General features: G+C 45.9%; 1 protein-coding gene across 1 annotated transcript in view; it reads right to left on the minus strand.

The window, feature by feature from the left end:
* The window catches only part of LOC137616337 (uncharacterized), a 93384-nt gene that overhangs the window by 22192 nt on the left and 51240 nt on the right, over positions 1–19952 (minus strand). The window contains exon 3 of the mRNA XM_068345987.1: positions 6494–6642. Within this exon, the coding sequence (XP_068202088.1) occupies positions 6494–6642 (149 nt within the window). The remainder of the gene's footprint in view (positions 1–6493; positions 6643–19952) is intronic.

Consider the following 19952-nt stretch of genomic DNA (forward strand, 5'->3'; position numbering starts at 1 on the left):
AAGAAGGTTTCTTAATGGCGCACCATAAAGCTTCTGATTGTCCACGTAATGGCTTAGTCCGTCTCAAATAGTACTTAAGAGCTCTTACCGGGCATAGTACTCTTTCTTGTTCATTTCCAACCAAATTAGCAAGGCTTGGAATATCGAACGATTTGGGCCAAGGACGAGAAGGAAGTTCGTTTTTGGCTAAAAAACCAAGCTGTAAGGAACATGTAGCCGTTTCAGATGTAAATCCAATGTTCCTGCTGAAGGCGTGTATCTCACTGACTCTTTTAGCTGTTGCTAAGCAGACGAGGAAAAGAGTTTTCAAAGTGAGATCTTTAAAAGAGGCTGATTGAAGTGGTTCGAACCTTGCTGACATAAGGAATCTTAGTACCACGTCTAAGTTCCAACCTGGTGTGGCCAACCGACGCTCCTTCGAGGTCTCAAAAGACTTAAGGAGGTCCTGTAGATCTTTGTTGTTGGAAAGATCTAAGCCTCTGTGACGGAAGACTGCTGCCAACATGCTTCTGTAACCCTTGATCGTGGGAGCTGAAAGGGATCTTTCCTTCCTTAGGTATAAAAGGAAGTCAGCTATCTGAGTTACAGAGGTACTGGTTGAGGATACTGATTTAGACTTGCACCAGCTTCGGAAGACTTCCCACTTCGACTGGTAGACTTTGAGAGTGGATGTCCTCCTAGCTCTAGCAATCGCTCTGGCTGCCTCCTTCGAAAAGCCTCTAGCTCTCGAGAGTCTTTCGATAGTCTGAAAGCAGTCAGACGAAGAGCGTGGAGGCTTGGGTGTACCTTCTTTACATGCGGCTGACGCAGAAGGTCCACTCTTAGAGGAAGTGTTCTGGGAACGTCTACTAGCCATTGCAGTACCTCGGTGAACCATTCTCTCGCGGGCCAGAGGGGAGCAACCAACGTCAACCTTGTCCCTTCGTGAGAGGCGAACTTCTGCAGTACTCTGTTGACAATCTTGAACGGGGGGAACGCATAAAGGTCTAGATGGGACCAATCCAGAAGAAAGGCATCTATGTGAACTGCTGCTGGGTCCAGAATCGGTGAACAATAAATTGGGAGCCTCTTGGTCATCGAGGTTGCGAACAGATCTATGGTGGGCTGGCCCCACAATGCCCATAGTCTGTTGCATACATTCTTGTGAAGGGTCCACTCTGTTGGGATGATTTGACCCTTCCGGCTGAGGCGGTCTGCCATGACATTCATGTCGCCTTGAATGAACCTCGTTACTAGGGATATGTTTCGATCTCTTGACCAGGTGAGGAGGTCCCTTGCGATCTCGTACAACGTCATCGAATGAGTCCCTCCTTGCTTGGAGATGTACGCCAAGGCTGTGGTGTTGTCGGAGTTCACCTCCACCACCTTGCCTAGAAGGAGGGACTTGAAGCTTCTCAAGGCCAGATGAACTGCCAGTAGCTCCTTGCAGTTGATGTGCAACTCGCTTTGAACCGCATTCCAGGTGCCCGAGCATTCCCGACCGTCCAATGTCGCACCCCAGCCCGTGTCCGATGCGTCCGAGAAGAGAAGGTGGTCGGGGGTCTGAACAGCCAGTGGCAGACCCTCCCTGAGGAGAATGTTGTTCTTCCACCAAGTCAGTGAAGACTTCATCTTCTCGGAAATAGGAACCGAGACCGCTTCTAGCGTCTTGTCCTTTCTCCAGTGAGCAGCTAAGTGAAATTGAAGGGGGCGGAGGTGGAGTCTCCCTAACGCGATGAACTGGTCCAGTGATGAAAGCGTCCCTATCAGACTCATCCACTGTCTGACTGAACATCGGTCCTTCTTCAGCATGGACTGGATGCATTCTTGGGCTTGACTGATTCTGGGGGCCGACGGAAAAGCCCGAAAAGCTTGACTCTGAATCTCCATTCCTAGGTATACTATAGTTTGGGATGGGACGAGTTGGGACTTTTCTATATTGACCAGGAGACCCAATTCCTTGGTCAGATCTAGAGTCCACTGTAGATTCTCCAGACAGCGACGACTTGACGCAGCTCTTAAAAGCCAGTCGTCCAAATAGAGGGAGGCTCTGATGTTTGCTAAATGCAGGAATTTGGCAATATTCCTCATCAGTTTGGTAAAAACTAGAGGTGCCGTGCTTAGGCCAAAGCACAGGGCTTGGAACTGGTATACAACCTTCCCGAAAACGAACCTTAGAAAAGGTTGGGAATCTGGGTGGATGGGGACGTGAAAGTAAGCGTCCTTTAGGTCTAACGAGACCATCCAGTCTTCCTTCCTGACCGATGCTAGAACCGACTTTGTCGTCTCCATGGTGAACGTCTGCTTTGTGACAAAGACATTCAGAGCACTGACGTCTAGCACCGGTCTCCACCCTCCTGTCTTCTTCGGCACTAAGAAGAGGCGGTTGTAGAAGCCCGGGGATTGATGGTCCCGGACTATGACTACCGCTCCCTTTTGTAGTAAGAGAGACACCTCTTGCTGTAAAGCTAGTCTCTTGTCCTCCTCTCTGTACCTGGGAGAGAGGTCGATGGGAGTTGTTGCTAGAGGGGGCTTGCGCAAGAATGGAATCTTGTACCCCTCCCTGAGTAACTTCACAGACTGTGCGTCTGCGCCCCTGTTCTCCCAGGCCTGCCAGTAGTTCTTGAGCCTGGCTCCCACTGCTGTCTGAAGAAGGTGGCAGTCAGACTCTGCCTCTAGAGGACTTGGAACCCTTCTTCTTGCTCCCACGTTGACTTCCGGCACGAGCACCTCCTCTGCTGGAGGCTCTGCCACGAAAGGGCGGAATGAACCTTGACGCTGGAGTGTCCATCCTGGGTCTAGGCACGGAGGGCAAAGGGGTGGCTTTGCGTGCGGATGACGCCACCAGGTCATGGGTGTCTTTCTGGATCAAGGAGGCAGCAATCTCCTTGATCAACTCTTCAGGGAAGAGACACTTCGAGAGTGGAGCAAACATAAGCTCCGACTTTTGACATGGGGTGACTCCAGCTGACAAGAAGGAGCAAAGGTGATCCCGCTTCTTGAGGACCCCAGACACGAAAGAAGCCGCAAGCTCACTAGAACCATCCCGTATGGCTTTGTCCATGCAGGACATGATGAGCATGGAAGTTTCCTTATCAGAAGGGGAGGTCTTCCTGCTCAACGCTCCCAAACACCAGTCCAAGAAGTTAAAGACTTCGAATGCACGGAAAACTCCCTTCATAAGATGGTCCATATCCGAAGGAGTCCAGCAAATCTTGGAGCGTCTCATAGCCAGCCTGCGGGGAGAGTCTACCAGACTTGAGAAGTCGCCCTGGGCAGAGGCAGGAACTCCCAAGCCGAGAACTTCTCCCGTGGCATACCAGACGCTAGATCTGGAAGCAAGCTTGACCGGGGGAAACATGAAGGATGTCTTCCCAAGTTGCTTCTTGGACTGCAACCACTCTCCCAGTACCCTTAAAGCTCTCTTGGACGAGCGAGCGAGTACGAGCTTCGTAAAGGCAGGTGCTGCTGACTGCATGCCTAAAGCGAACTCAGAGGGAGGCGAGCGTGGTGCTGCAGACACAAACTGATCCTGATATAAATCCTTGAACAGCGCAAGCACTTTCCTAAAGTCTAAGGAGGGAGGCGTGGTCTTGGGTTCTTCGATGTCCGAGTGTTGGTCGTCAAGATGTGCAGCTTCGTCATCATCAGAGATTCCATCGTCTGAATGTTGAGGAGGAAGAGGCAACGGAGTAGGTAAAAGCTGGACGGCTGAGTCCGGCAGCACGGGTGCATGCGTGGCTGCACTGGACCCAACGTCATGCCACTGTTGGTCAGTCTGAGAACTGGCAACAACCAAAGCTGAGTGGGTGCGCAAAGCGTCTACTCCCGACTGTGGGAGGATAGCGGAGACCACCGTGGGTTGCGGAGGCTGACGCACCGCGTCAAAACACGGCAGCTTAACTCCACCCTCCTGTTGTTGTGGTAGCTCACGAACGACAACGGAGGGTTCCGTGCGTCTGTGAACGTCAGCATGCGTCTGGCAGGGTCGACTGCGCATGGGTGGAGGAGCTCTCACAGCTGGAGTGTGGGAGCAGGCAGCCTCAGCGTCTGCTGGGCGCACAACCGTGGCAGGTTGTAGGCTAACGGGTGCAGCGTCAACCTTCTCCGCACGAAACTCCTGCATAACAGCAGCTAACTGAGTCTGCATAGACTGCAGCAAAGACCACTTAGGGTCTACAAAAGCGGGTGCGGCAACAGACGGAGTTACTGTCCGTTGAGACTTAGGGTCTAAAACAGCGGGTGCGGCAACAGACGGAGTTACTGCCTGTTGCGGTACCACTTTGCCTCTCTTAGGAGGTGTGCAGACGTCGGAGGACTGCAGCGAGTCCGAACTGACCCAGTGGCTACACCTGGGCCGTTGGACTTGCTCGGAAGGGACCTTACGTTTAAGAGGCCGTGAGACCTTGGTCCATCGTTTCTGTCGAGAAACCTCTTCCGCAGACGAGGAAAAAACGGGCTCACTCGTCTTCTTGTGGGTGGGACGATCTAGGAAAGATACGTCCGAAACCACGGAGGGAACGTCTGTCCGCTGATTAAAGCCTGTCGAACCCTTTGGTCGTACGACATTGCTTCTCCCCTGGGCTTAGGAGCTTGCAAGAGGTCCCGGACTGGGAGGACGACAGGCACGAACAGACGCACCCTCATGCGTAACACTGACACTTTTCACTGCACTGACACTCACTTCACTTCCCACTGCACTTTTACCTTTCAACTCCCTGACGTCAGCCATGAGTTGATTGCGGTCATTCGCCAATGACTCGACTCTCTCACCTAGAGCCTGGATGGCACGCATCATATCTGCCATTGAAGGTTGATGAGAGCTAGCAGGGGGGTCGGGTGCAACCACTACAGGGGAAGGAATAGGTTGAGGGGCATGGGGAGAGGAAAAATCAACAGAGCGAGACGAACTCCTCCTGATCCTATCCTTCTCTAGCCTACGTGCATATTTCAGGAATTCTTGAAACCCGAATTCCGAAAGCCCAACGCATTCCTCACATCGATCTTCCAATTGACAGGCTTTACCCCTACAATTGGAACAAACGGTGTGCGGATCGATAGAGGCCTTCGGAAGACGCCTAGAACAGTCCCTAGCGCTACACTTCCTGTACTTGGGGACTTGAGAAGGGTCAGACATCTTGAATTAGTCAAAGGGGGGAATTCAAAATCTATCCAAGTCGTCAACAAATAATCCAAATTCATAAAAAGAATGCAAGGAAGTATTGAAGATAACTTCTGCACAGCGATAGCTAATAACCAGAAATGAATACTTCACCAAATAACGTGAAAATCAATCCAGAAAACAACAGCGTATTCAATAGGTCTTGCCGGTGGCACGACAGAGAGAAAATTGGTTCTGTGTTGACATCGAGTACTTGAGTACCTGCTCGACAGATGGCGCTGTTGATGTACACCCCCACCTGTATAGCGATCGCTGGCGTATTTCGTCCTTAGGTTTTTCTGTCGGGCAGCAGAGCTGACAGCTATATGATCACCGGGTAAGTTTAATATTGGAAAATCAATAATAACAATATCACATAATGCCGTGTATATATAATGGTAATTTCTAATTGAATTTTCAATAAATCTTAATATAAATAGATCAAGAAAAAATATGTAAGAATCTATTAATGTAAGTAGTTAAAATCTTGAAGGCCCTAATAATTTCATAATAACTACCTTTGATTTTAGTATTGCACTCCTTTTGAGGTATTGCCTTATGAAAATATTTGGTCAGTTGTGACCTTATTTGAAAATATACAGCAATAAAAGTTTCTTAACTTTCATAAAAAAAAGTTATTATATATAATTTCATTAACTTCAATTATAAGATTTATGATTACACTACATGACCCCAACTGCTCATTTACATCATTAACACTAACACCAATGTTAAATTTGGTGGTAACTAAATACACGATATGAAATTTAATTAACCCTTTGATATTCCTAGATACAAACCTTGTCTGTGGTAAAAATGCATTCAGTTCTGACTTCATACTTTTGAACTTAGCAATAGTCCTATTCTTCTGTCAGTATAAATTTATTTTCACAGCATAATATATAGTTTCATATATGATTTTTATTACAGATATATGATATTGAAAGCCTCCTAGTTTTAGGGAAAGTAGAATTGAACTGTTCACCAACAACCTTTCAATGTCTATAAATCTATAAAAGGGGTTCCTCGACAATCATCCTTTTTGTAAAATATTTAAAATTCTACAAAAACTCCAATCATCTAGATTGCATATTGAAGGATTTCTTCATATTTACTCCAAAAATACTGGTACTAATAAAGACTTGCATCATCTAGGATCTCATTAAGGGAAAAATAAAAATACAATGCACAGTAAAAGGTACCTGCAGCATGAAACTTTCTTCAAATGACAGAAGCTTTCATAGCTGCTAATAACCTTTGCTTGAAGTTACTCTAAAAGCAATTTAGCAATCAGCAGTACTTATACTTGAATCCTTTTATCCCCCCCCCCCAAAAAAAAAGAGAACTACTTACTCTCCACTCTTTTTCGAACCGTCATATATTCCACATGGCAAATGTGTTATAAGGCCCATTCGCTTAGCAATCTTCACCTGCTCCTCCTCTGTTAACTGAGATGCTGGACGACTGACAGACGGAGAAGGAAAAAACATGGGGGCTGCCTCCTGGTGAATGTTAAGGTGGTGTAAGTTTTTATTTAACATTTATTTGTACATAATGCATTGCATAAGTTTTTAATATAACAAATTTGGAAATAATTTGTATTTTTCCTAACATACAAACCTGGAGCTATTTATAGGGTATATTCTTTCAGCTGCGCTGAAAGTATACACCCTATAAATAGCGAAGGTTTGTATGTGTCGGAACAATTAAAATTTGTACATAATGCATTCAATATAACATGGCTTCTACAGTAATACAGCATTTATGGTGAAAAAAAAAAAAATCTATACCCATATTAACAAAAAAAATTTATGACATCTGACAGTTGTTCCCTTAACATAAAAATAATTTAACCTTAATGAAAATGTACAGTACAACTTTCAAAGATATCTATAACAGATTATTCAACATACTACAATCTAGAAATCCATACTGCACATAAATAATCTCCTCAATATCAAGAGAATATGGGTTTCAACCCCCAGCCAAGCAGAAGTAATTTCTGTTTCATATCTATAGTAGTACTATTCTGACCTATTGCTCCCCCCGCTCTTTAAAGACAATACAACACGAGTAATATGATCTCTCAAGTGCACTTCAGCAACAATCCTCTATTCTTTTGTCCAACCCTTAAATTTGGATAAAATTTTGCACTGATCTGCACTACCTTTCTTTACTTTCAGTTCTTCACTTATCCCCTTTTTTCTACAAATATCTGGGTCATCTTGACACTTTTTCCATCCACTTTCATATCTATTGCTTCTCTGACAAACTGTTCTCCATCCCTTCATTTCACGTCTAATCCCTCTAAATATATGATGTTGTGAACAGAACCAGCTTCTGGAAAAATTTCACCAACAATTCTGCATGTGCAATGTGATCTTCCTACTGTACTCCAGGAAAAAACCAGAACAATTTTTAGGCAGACCTTTTCAAAATGTCTTACATTTTTTGCTGTATTGGGTGGTACAGGACTTGCATCCCCATGGTAAATATGTGGTCTCTCTCTACTAATAGGTTACATCTTTTTGGCGTTAGTTTAGCTATGACAAGAGGAAATGCAGTAATGACAAATGACAAGGAAGAAAACTTTGTGGTAAATGTCTTTAAAAAGAAGGTAGTATTTATTAAGGTAATTATAAAGGAATCAAACAAATGGAGGATAAAAATTTAAGAAAACATATTTGATAAGAAATAACAAGAAATTGTGTAGAATGGTGAGCACTACTGAACAGGTTTATTAGAGAGAGAGGTACAGTAACTGTTGATGATGTCTTCATAATAAAAGTTACAGGAAAAGAGGCTGGAATAGGAAGCTTTCCTGTGCATTTCCAGACATATATTACTTTAATAGCCTAATCCCCAAAGCTACAGTAATACTCACAAATTCCACCTTTCTTTTTCGTTCATGGAATAATCCATGAAGTTGGCCAGTAATCTTTTGACAAAAGGCCAGAAGGGTCATCTAAATCGTTTTTAGTTAATAGAAGTGGAGGAGAGACCAATGGGAACCTTCCTATTTGGCATATCCTAGATCAATATGTTCAATACTTTTTCACTTTAAAAATTGATCACATACTACCGCGGTAACTTTATCACTGACAGGGGGCAGTGTGGTGTGAAAGTGAATCATTAACTTGAAATCTCCATATATTGTATTCATAACTGAGCATATTGTACTATGTCTTTCTGTAGTCTCTAGCTGCTCTCATTTTCATCAATCTCTATATCAATTAGTAACAGTGACAAAATTCCCCATATATTTACATGTCAAAGGTAATCTAACAGCAATTCACTGCTACAAATGATGACATTTAAAACTTTCAGTCTTTGGTACCCAGGGTTTAGTTATCTGCATAAAACTTAATTTTGAGATCTGTTCTTTAGGGATACAGAAGATATGACCCAGCCAGCACACAGTACACTGTAGTTGACATTTTGGTGATTCAAATTTCTTTGCTTGTGCATCCCAGGAATCTTTTTTGTGGGGAATCCGATCTTTCCAGGTTAGGCCCATAATTTCTGGCAAACAGGAAATGTAAAATTGATAAAGTTACTTCATATGAAGCTGATATCGAGTCCAGACCTTTACACTCTAGAGACCCCAAGATGCTTTAGATACTTGGATTTTAGTGGTCAGTCTCAGGTGTTAATTCTGAAAAACAATCCTGGTCTTAAGCTTGCCAAAATCACATGAAGCGCTATCTATTTCCTCCAGCACATCTTTGTCAATCTTAGCACTACTGTAGATGGAACAATGCTACCAAGGTATTCAAAAAAATTTCACCACCAGCTGTTGTGAGCGTCATAATTTGGTTTAGCTATGGTAAGCAGCTCTTCTAGAAGTACACTCCCAAATCAAATCATAGTTCTCTAGTCTTGGATAGTGCCACAGCCTCTATACCATGGTCTTCCACTATCTTGGGTTAGAGTTCTCTTGCTTGAGGGTAAACTCGGGCACACTATTCTATCTACTTTCTCTTCCTCTTGTTTTGTTAAAGTTTTTATAGTTTATACAAGAATTATTTATTCTAATGTTGTTACTGTTCTTAGAATATTTTATTTTTCCTTAATTCCTATCCTCACTGGGCTATTCTCCCTGTTGGGGCTCCTGGGCTTATAGGATATGGTAGATGTTGCCATTTAACCAGCAACAAAAATAACAAATTTGGAGAAAATTTGTATTTTTCCTAGCATACAAACATGGAGCTATTTATAGGGGTATTACTTTTAAGCAAAGTTGAAAGACTAGCTAAGACAATTTTAGCGAGGGATAACTATCTCCATCCGCTACTTAGCGGGTGAGGGGGTTGGGGTAGACCGGCTACTCCGGTTCTTGGGGGACAGGGTGGTGGGCAAATTTGTATAAATACCTCCAGGTCTGTATGCTAGGAAAAATACAAATTATCTCAAAATTTGTTATTTGTTCCGGTACAAATACAAACCCTTTGCTATTTATAGGGGTGACTTACTCTTAGGAGGGAGGAAGTCCTACCATCAGGCCTTAGCTATGACCCGGGGTTCTCTCTATTTTGATCTGAGATCGAAGTAATTGGAACCCTACCCTCGCTAAAATCAAATGTCGATACAAAGTAATGCACCGATAGCGGCCGGTAGAAGCTCGTGTGAGACTAGTGGCTTGTCTTTACATAGGAACTCGAGTACAAGCCTAGAGTTCTAAGACTTACCCAATACCCTCCCTCAAGAGGTCTTGGGGACATAAAGTATTATGTAAAATACTCAGGATGCACAAGGGAAATGAGTCTTTCCTGCAGAGAGGTGAGGTCAGCTATGCTGAGGTCTTGCTGTGGGGTTTTCCCCAGTGGGGGAAGGTGAAAGAAAGAAATGAGCCAGAGATTCTTTCTCATCCACCCCAGACTAACCCGGGTAACCTCAGCCCTCAACCCTCTCCTACTTGTCCATCAAGGAGCTTGAGGTGTTTAGACCATTTGTTGTGTGACCACCACAAGACCAATGGATAAGGTCTCCCTGTTCCTGTGGGTTATGCCTTTGCAGGTAGAGGGCAGTGAAGATCGATCAATGCTTCCACAACCCCCCTTTGCAGTACCTGCGCCACAGAATAGATTTCTTGAACACCAGGCCCGTCTAAGAGTTCTGGGTCATAGGATGGAAGAGGATCTGGATTGAGAGCAAACTCAATTACCTTCTGATCCAGGGGGTAAAGGAAATCCTTGCGACTCTCCTCTTGACCTTCCACGTGCTGCTCAACAGCTGTCATTCTCTAAAGGTAATGCCACAGACTCCTCACTGGGCAAAACCCTAGTTGGATTGGGTCTTCGGTTACAAAACGAAGACACTCTATCCAGAATGGGCCGAAACTAGGGTACAGCACACTCGGATTTTGAGTCTTGCCAATCAACTCAGGGACGCAGCTGAGAATTACTTCTCCCCATCTCCTACAGTAGATGTCAGAAGATAGATCACACAACTCCCTAACTCTCTTGGCCGAAGCCAAAGTGAGAAGAAAAGCCGTTTTCCATGTAAGAAAGCGATCTGTTGCCAGGCATAAAGGTTCGTAGAGAAGGTTCCTCAGGGACTGAAGGACACTAAGCACGTTCCCAGGAGGAGGAAATCCCGATGGAGGACAAGTCATCCCAAACTTTGTATGAGTAGAGGCCTCGAGGGGAGTGATCCCCCTTCCATGACATCAGTCACAAAGGACTGAATACTTCGCCTGGAAGACTGATGCTGAAAAGTGTCCAAGGTGTCTAGACATCCTTTTCGTAACTCATTGCGAAGGCCTCTTTGAGAGAGGAGTTACACAGTTTACAGGCATATAGTCAAAGCGAAGCTACAGCTTTGTGGAAGGTGTTAGCATGTGGCTGTTTTAGAAGACTGTGTCGGGAGCTGCAGAACGTCCGGCAATCATTCTGCGTGATGCCATAGCGAAGCTATTTGAGTCATGGAGAAGTTCTTGCTTATTCTGACTTGTTTGAGGATTTTCTCACCAGACTATACAGGGGAAAAGCGTACACCTCTAAGCTGTCCCACCGTTCTTGGAATACATCTTCCTTGAGAGCCTGGAGTTCTGAGACTGGGGAACGGTCGAGCAGGAGCTTGAAGTTCAGGGCCACAGTCGGGGAATCCCACAAAGTTAAGACTTTGTTGGCTACAAGATGATTCAAAGACACTAAGAGCCATCTATCTGAGTGGTCCTGCTCAGATCATCTGCAAGTAAATTCCTGTTGCCAAGAATGACATGAGCGGATGGGGGCACCTAGCTGTCCTCTGCCCATCTGAATATTTCCACTGCTAGATGGTTCTCTTAAAGAGATTTATAAGCTGGTATCTTTCTGATTCGGGCAATCGGACGAAGATGGAATGGTGCGGCATTTAGCGACCCCCTTCTTTATATGCATCCGAAGAGAGCATCAGTTCCAGAGGGGGGACGAAAAGATTGGCCTCTTGGCAGAGGTTCTCGTCTGCCACCCACCATCTGCGGTTCGTTCAATGAGGTCGTGAGATTGAATAGAAGGAAAAACATCTCGAGATGATGTCAAGACATGCAACTGCTTACACGTTTCGGCTATGAAGGGGGATCTTGTCCTCCCTCCAACTGCCACCAACCTAGTGGGGGTTGGCCGAGTAAGAATGATACAAAATGGTAAACTAGATAGCCAGTTTATGTTATTACAGCGATTCTCCAGAGATCGCCTTTCGGACAAGAGACCGGTTCGTAACTTCTGAACGCATCCAACTACTCCCTAAGGAAGAGACCGAGACGTATCTTCAATCTATTGTTGGACGGGTAATATGTGCATAAGTTTATCTATGAAGCAGTAATAGACTAGGAACTTCGATCGGGAAGAAAGGAAGGAAGTGCCAAGGAAGGAACTGTCTAAGAAGGCAGAATGTAAATGCCATATGTCTAGTTACAGGAAGGTAGACGAGTAAAGTACAGTACTGTATACTGTAACCTGGTTTCAGTAAGGGATATAACCATATAACATACTGTATTAGAACTGAGTTCTCATTGTAAGATTTATTATACCCCTTATTGGCAGAAAGATCGCTTGCATGCAAATGTACTTGCCCATCTGTGTTAGCACATGCGTAATCTTTGCCTCCTGGAAAACGTTTGCAACGAATCCGGTTGCGGGAATAATGTATGTGCGTCGAATCGCAACATTAATGCCCAAGGAAATTTTTATCGTCGACTAGCTGTAGTAGTTTCTGAATGTGAGCACATATGCTCTCAAACAAAATATAGTTATAGAAGCAATCATTCCTCCTTTGGTTTGCTAAAGGTCATACACACACAAGGATATCCGATTCCCTTATGGGCGGGGTTTGTAACGTTTGTAAATGTGATGAAAAGATGACATTGTTGTTATTGTTCAAAAACGTAAGCTAACACTGCTCCTTTGGGACTAAATGCTTGAGACAATAACCCTGTAAGGGTAAAATAAAAATTCTCAGAAGCTTATCGTGTACACAATCAATCAGTAGAAACAGAGTTTGTGCCAATAATCTCACGGTTTTGTCTTGGAGAGAGTGCATGCTCCAGGAAGGAGTTCTTTCAACCTGTAGGAGTTATATAAAACTTCTCAGGAACGTGTTTCCCGAAGAGGATGAAGTCTCGTATGTGAGAGTTTGCTTCAACAAGACCATACATAATTGCCATCGACCGCTTTCCCGTATGGGGTTGCCATCGAACGCTTTCTCGCTGGCGAGAAAAACTACAGTCTGATGTAGGCAAGACCTGCCAGGGAAATTGAACTGGAATGTAAAAATTCTTCCTGTTGCCTAGGGATTCTGAATCCATTTCAAGCGACCCTAATGGGACGAGAATCCATTTCGCACGACCCTAAGGGATCGAGAATCCATTTCGCACGACCCTATGGGATCATAAATCCATTCCGCGCAACTCTAAGGGATCGTGAATCTATTTTGCAAGACCCCAAGGGATCGTTAATCCATTTCGCAAGACCCCAAGGGATCGTTAATCCATTTCGCACGACCCGGAGGGATCGTGAATTCATTTTGGCAACCCTAAGGGATCGAAAATCCATTTTGCGCGACCCTAAGGGATCGTGAATCCATTTCGCATGACCCTAAGGGATTGAGAATCCATTTCGGCGATCCTAAGGGATTGTGAATCCATTTCGCACGACCCTAACGGATCGTGAATCCATTTCGCACGACCCCAAGGGATCATTAATTCATTTCACGCGACCTTAAGGGATCGTGAATCCATTTCGCACGACCCTAAGGGATCGTGAATCCAATACGCACAACCCCAAGGGATCGTGAATTCATTTCGCACGACCCTAAAGGGTCGTGAATCCATTTCGCGCAACCCTAAGGGATCGTCGTTTATGAGAACTCGCAGGAACTCTGTCACTGATTCCTAATGGAATACGTACTTCAGGAATTGTATCGTGTGAACCCAGAGGGTTCACGCAACAAGTATGACAAGAATCCAAAGGAAATACGTCATTGTTACCTGGAGGGTGAAAGAAAACCTTAGGCAACGTTACGTGTGGGTTCATGCGACCAGGAATAACAAGAACCCGAAGGAACTAGGTCATCATTACCTAGAGCAAGAAGGAATCCCTCAAGGCAACGTATCATGTGAACCCTGAACAGTGTTTACACGACGAGAAGGATGACTAGAACCTAAAGGAACTATGCCATCGTTACCTAGGGGAGATGGAATCCCTCAGCCAACGTATCATGTGACACGACACGAATCGAAGATTCTCTGTTATGCGAGTCGTTCGACTCGGCATAACAGCAGTCACAAGACCCTGAGGGTTTGGCGTAATGAGTCCGAAAACACTCTGTCACGAGAGTGAAACTCGCCATAACGGGTCAGCTCAGCGTGACCTGGAACGAGAGCCCGGAGGCTCAGCGTAAGCTGCGTTGCGAGACCCCCAAGGGTCAGTGCAACGGGAACGAGGTTTCCCTGCCACGAGAGCCTGAGGGCTCAACGACAAGAAGTACGACCACCCATGGGTTCAGCGTAACCAAGGCTGCGAGATCCCGAAGGGTTAACAAGACAAGGAAATAGAGCCCGAGGACTCAGAGTAATCAACGTTGCGAGATCCCGAAGGGTTGGCGCAACGGGAAACCCCAGTTTCCCTGTCACAAGAGCCCGAGGACTCTGTGATGAGAGTAGAACTTAGCATGACAAGGGTCACAAGAACAGACAGGTTCAGCTTGACCGCACGACGAGGAGAGGACTCCCAGCTACGAGAACCTGGAGGTTCAGCGCAGCATCCGGCACAAGAGCCCGCAGGCTCAGCGTAACTGGAGTTGCGAGACCCCGAAGGGCCAGTCCAACGGGACACCAAGGTTTCCCTGCCACGAGAGCCAGACGGCTCAACAAACCAGAGTTGCAAGACCCTGAAGGATCAGCACAATGGGAAACTGGGGTTTCCCTGCCACGAGAGCCCGAAGACTCAACATGACGAGAGGCACTAAAGCCTGAGTGCTCAGCGTAACCAGGGTTGCGAAATCCCGAAGGGTCAACGCAACAGGAAACCAAGGTTCCCCTGTTAAGAGAACCCAAAGATCTATGTGACGAGAGGCACAAGAGCTCAGGGGCTCAACGTAACCAGGGCTACGAGACCCGAAAGGTTTAACATAACAGTAGACCGAGATATCCCTGCCACGAGAACCCGAAGGTTCAGGGAGACCGATGGCACTAGAGCCCGAAGGCTCAAAGTAAATATCGTTACAAGAGCCCGAGGGCTCAACGTAACTAGAACCCGAAGGTTCCAAGCAGCGAGACCCCGGAGGTTCCATGTCGCGAGACCCCGGAGGTTCCATGTCGCGAGAACCCGAAGGTTCCATGTCGCGAGAACCCGAAGGTTCCATGTCGCGAGAACCCGAAGGTTCCATGTCGCGAGAACCCGAAGGTTCCATGTCGCGAGAACCCGAAGGTTCCATGTCGCGAGAACCCGAAGGTTCCATGTCGCGAGAACCCGAAGGTTCCATGTCGCGAGAACCCGAAGGTTCCAAGTCGCGAGATCCCGAAGGTTCAGTGCGACGGAGACCCGAAGGACTCCCAGGGTCATGAGAACCAGCAGAATCGACATGACGAGAGCCAGAAGGTTCACGATCATTCCAGCCCAAAGGGTGATCGTCACAAGACCCGGAAGGATCAACGTGAGGAAAGCCAGCAGGTTCAAAGAGACATCTCCTCACAGACCGAAGAGGAGAACGTCAAGGATGGAGATGGGTCACGAACCGTTCCACCCTACGAACCTCCGGAGAGAAACAAAGCTAACTTAGCCCAAGGGGGAGACTGCTCCAACTCGAGAGCTACCTATCCCGAAGGAAAGGTTTGTTCTCCCAAAGAACAACATTGCTTAAGGCAGGGTTCCTCCGCCCCTGGAGAAGAACTGTAAGTGTACGGGGACTGCTGATGCCCAGTGGCGTTCTACGAGATCTCGCAGTATGCTATGCCACCACCCCTGGTGCATCAGCAACATCCTCGGCGTCGGACACAAACTCGAGGTCTGACCGATGGGCTGCAGCGCCTGCAACAACACGCAGCCCTGACACAAAAGCTGAACACAAGCTTTCTCTCACGAACGAGAGGAAAGTTCTCCCAAAGGAGGACATCGCCTAGAACAAGCTTTCTTCTAGGCCTATGGGATAAAAGCATAGGGGTACGACATATGTTGGTTACTGAACAATCTCTCTCGCGAACAAGAGAGAAGTCCTCCCAAAGGAGGACATTGCCTAGGAAAAGCTTTCTTCAGGCTCCATGGGTGAAAACAAACAGTACGCTTACGATATGTGTTGGTCACTGAACAATCTTTCTCGCGAAAGTGAGAGAAGTCCCCCCGAAGGAGGAACTAGCCTAGGACTGCATTCCCCCAGCCCCAAGGGGGAAAAGCACAGCCTTAGGCGAGGAGATCACAGAAGCTGATGTTCGTCGAGCTGTCAGCAATTCTTCCCGAAAGAGGGAACGTTGTTGAACGGCTGAAGAAGGGAAGCTCTCCTTCGGAAGGGAGAGTAGCCCCACCCGGGGAAAGGTTAATTCTCCCTCGTAAGGGAAGGTTCTCCAACCACTGGAGGCGAACCTCCTGGCAGCACTCTATGCTTCCCATCAACAAGCCTTGTTCAAGTTGAAGGTCAGCAACGAATGCTACCTCGTAAGGTGGAGCAGCTCACGAGCTGCCACAAGTAGTGCAGGACACTGACCAGAGCGGCTGAATCAATCGGCCTTGCTTTCTACGTCTGCTGCTATCTGAGAACAAATAAAAGTTGTGATGAATTACAATTCATAATTCCGCTGCAAAAAATAAACTACTTGAGAAATAACTCAACCTTCCTTGAAAGAGAATTCCTCGAGAGAGCGGACAAATTAAAGTTAAGCACTCGCTCCGCCAACCGAGGAGGGGCGTTGGCCCATCGCCGGCAAGGGCAGTGGAAACGAGAGTTGAAAAGTTATAAGCAGTTATAAATTTTGACTCAAGTACTGAATAAACCAACGGGACCATCACCAACCCGCAAATGGGAAAGGAGAAACCCCGCTAGCCTACAACCCACCCGCTAACTAGCGGATGGGGGTAATTATCCCTCACTAAAATTGTCTTGGATAGTCTTTCAGCTTCGCCAAAAAGTAATACCCCTATAAATAGCAAAGGGTTTGTATTTGCGCTGGAACAAAGAAGCTTTATGAACATCATAATTTGTGAATCTGGTGCAGTAAGGCTGATATCATCCAGCAACCCTGCACAATTGGGAAAATACCTGGCAGATGCACTATGGCAATAAAGGTAAGAGGTTAGGCAGCAAGAAAGTAAGTAAGAAGTAACGTATGATAAAAGGCTAAAAAGTGAGTGACGGTGGAACTGGATGAATGTTGCAAAGGTCCTGGGTAATGCCTACAGTACACCAAGTGAAGTACTGTACCATAACTAATAAATCTACAACAGGGAATATATATGATAACAAAAGAGATAAACTTAAATGTATGCAAGTACACTACATACGAATAATTCATACTTTTGAATAAATGACAGGCAAAAGTATTGAGGAAGGAGTTTTCTTGTATTCTCAAGGATTGCTAGCTTAGCCCTACTTGGATAGCTATGCTAGTAATCTCTTTATTAGCTGTATCAATTTAGAATAGCCTACTTCCTCTACTAGCATCAGATTGCAGATGCATAAATTATTTGGGTCTTCATTACCTTGTAGAAACTATGAATCTTGAAATGTGTACTATATGATTATCTTATGATAAAGCTACTCTCTTGTAAACAGATTTTGTTATACATCAGTGTGAACATGAAAATTTTCTGTCAATAAGTATCTTATTATGCAATTATAGAAATATATTTAACGAAGAAATGACAGACTTATAACAGAGTTTGTACTTTTCCAAACATACAAACCCGAATTCTTTACTATAGGAGATATTCTAGCGCGAGCTGGAAAATACGGAAGAAAAACCTTAACAAGGTCGTTAACGACTGGGCAGGTAATTACCCACCTGTTAGTGGTGGAGGGACCGCCGGTCGGTAGCTGCTGTTTACCTTCAATCGGATTCTAGCTAGGACTATCCTAGGGGGCGGTGATGGAGGGAAGATTTGTGTAAAGAATTCGGGTTTGTATGTTAGGAAAAATACAAACTCTGTTATAAGTTTGTCATTTGTTCCTACACTTGATACAAACCCTCATTCTTTACTATAGGAGACTTAGTCTTGAGGCCAGGGTGGCCAAGGAGTTCCCTATTCATAGGGAAGATAATCCTCATAGTAGACTCTTTTGAAGCAACAATCTTCTGTTAATCTTCTTTCTTTGTAGATCCCCATAATCTCAGCACGACTGAAGGTTTGTAGCTTTAAGGAAACAAACGCTTCAGGATGAAGTGGGTCAGGGACATTCGACCGGACCCCTTCAAACTTAGGATTCCCCCGACCTTGCAAAGGGTAAACCTCATGACCACGAGTATAACTTATACCCTGTAAGAGGAATCAGATGAGTATCATACCTTATTTCCATTGGCGAGTCCAGCTGAAACTGAATACAGACTAGGATCCCCAGATGGGAGGGAGAAGGAGACGAAGAAGATAGATGAATGTCCTTCTTAAAACCTAGTGTAACCCAGTATCCTCAGCCAATGGTTACTGTCCCCTGAAACGGCGTAAGGTAGCTACAGCACCCATTAACCTGTCACAATAGGCCCTATAGAAAGGGAGTCTAGAGACCTGTGTGTCACGTCGCTCAAATAGTGAGCGGTGAATGTAGATTGGCGTTTCCAGACCCCAGCACTTAAGACTTGGGAGACTGAGAAATTTCTTTTAAATGCCAGTGAGGCAGCCACTCCCCTAACTTGATGGGCTCTGGGTTGTGCTGCCTCTGGGTATCCGTGAAGAAACCTCGCAATAACTTTCTTGAGTCAGAAAGGGATGGTGTTGCGAGAGGTTCTCTTCTTTACCTTGTTGGTACTAAGGAAGAGATGATGGTGACGTGGTCTGAAAGTTCTGGTGCGCTTCAGATATTTCTTTAGTGCCCAGGCTGGGCATAGTAACGACTGGTCTGTATCCTGTGTTACCTTATTGAGGCTGGAAAACTGAAAATCTCAAAATCTCTCATCGGTAGATGAAGGATTATGAGTCTAGCCACCAAGCCCGGTACAAAGTTGCGAGACACCTTCCCCCCCCCCCATTCCCTTAGAATGGGTGATGGATGACGACGTAAGACAGACCATGTAGCTCACTGACCCTTTTAGCCGAGGACAGAGGTACCAGGAAGACTGTCTTAAGGTTCAGAAAGTAGCCTGAGGCCCTTGAAGGCTCATAGGGCAGACCCTTCAGGGAACGTAAGACACGTCTCACGGTGATGGTCTAATCTCAACTGGGGGGCAAGATCACTCAAAACCCCAAATCAACCAAGGTGATGTCTTCTGAGGCAGAGAGGTCAACCCCTTCTCAGTCTACAGACGAGGCTTAAGGCTGAGCGATAGCCCTTAATCGCCGAGACTGAGAGGAGCTTTTCCTCACTGAGGTACAAAAGGAAATCTGGAAACTACCGATTCCTTTAAGGCTGAGCGATAGCCCTTAATCGCCGAGACTGAGAGGAGCTTTTCCTCACTAAGGTACAAAAGGAAATCTGGAAACTACCGATTCCTTCCTTTTGAGAACCAAATTGCTCCACATCATCGCTGTTGTAGCGGTTAAGAAGTCCATTGTCTTGGCCCCAGCAGTTAAGACTTCCTGTAGGGACTGCCTGGAGTCTTGGTTTGACAAGTCCTCATGGCTCGCGAGGTAGCTGAGTGTACCAGACCACGTGTCAAGCCAGAAGGGACATTGAAGTCACTTCCATTGCCGAGGCTTCTGTGACTGAGAAGAGCCTGGAAGAGTAGAGTGTCTCTTCGAGGATTAGCCCGGTGTGAGCCTCGCCGTGAGGGGATCTAAGATCAGAGGAGAAGGGTTGACGTCTCAGATCTTGGCGAACAGACCAGGTTTAAAGGTTTAAAGGTCGCTCAAGAATGGCAGAGGCAAGGGACAGTGACATCGCCCTAGCAATTAGGACAATGCCCTAGAGACTGACCATTTATTATATGGTCAACGACCAAGCCTCCTCTCCATTCCAGCTAGGACCAGGGAGAGCCAGGCAGTGGCTGCTGATGACTCAGCAGATAGACCTATAGGCTCCCCCAAACCCCCCCACCTTAGCTCACAAGGATGGTAAGGATGCAGGCACTAATGGCACTAACGAGTCTGAGCGGGACTCGAACCCCAGACTGTCAAACACCAGTCAGAGACGTTACCAATCAGGCCACAGCCAGAAGATCAATTCTGGTCTTAGGGTTTGGGGTGGACAACAT

This window comes from Palaemon carinicauda, chromosome 22 (assembly GCF_036898095.1).
Source record: "Palaemon carinicauda isolate YSFRI2023 chromosome 22, ASM3689809v2, whole genome shotgun sequence".
In the NCBI taxonomy this organism is placed as follows: domain Eukaryota; kingdom Metazoa; phylum Arthropoda; class Malacostraca; order Decapoda; family Palaemonidae; genus Palaemon; species Palaemon carinicauda.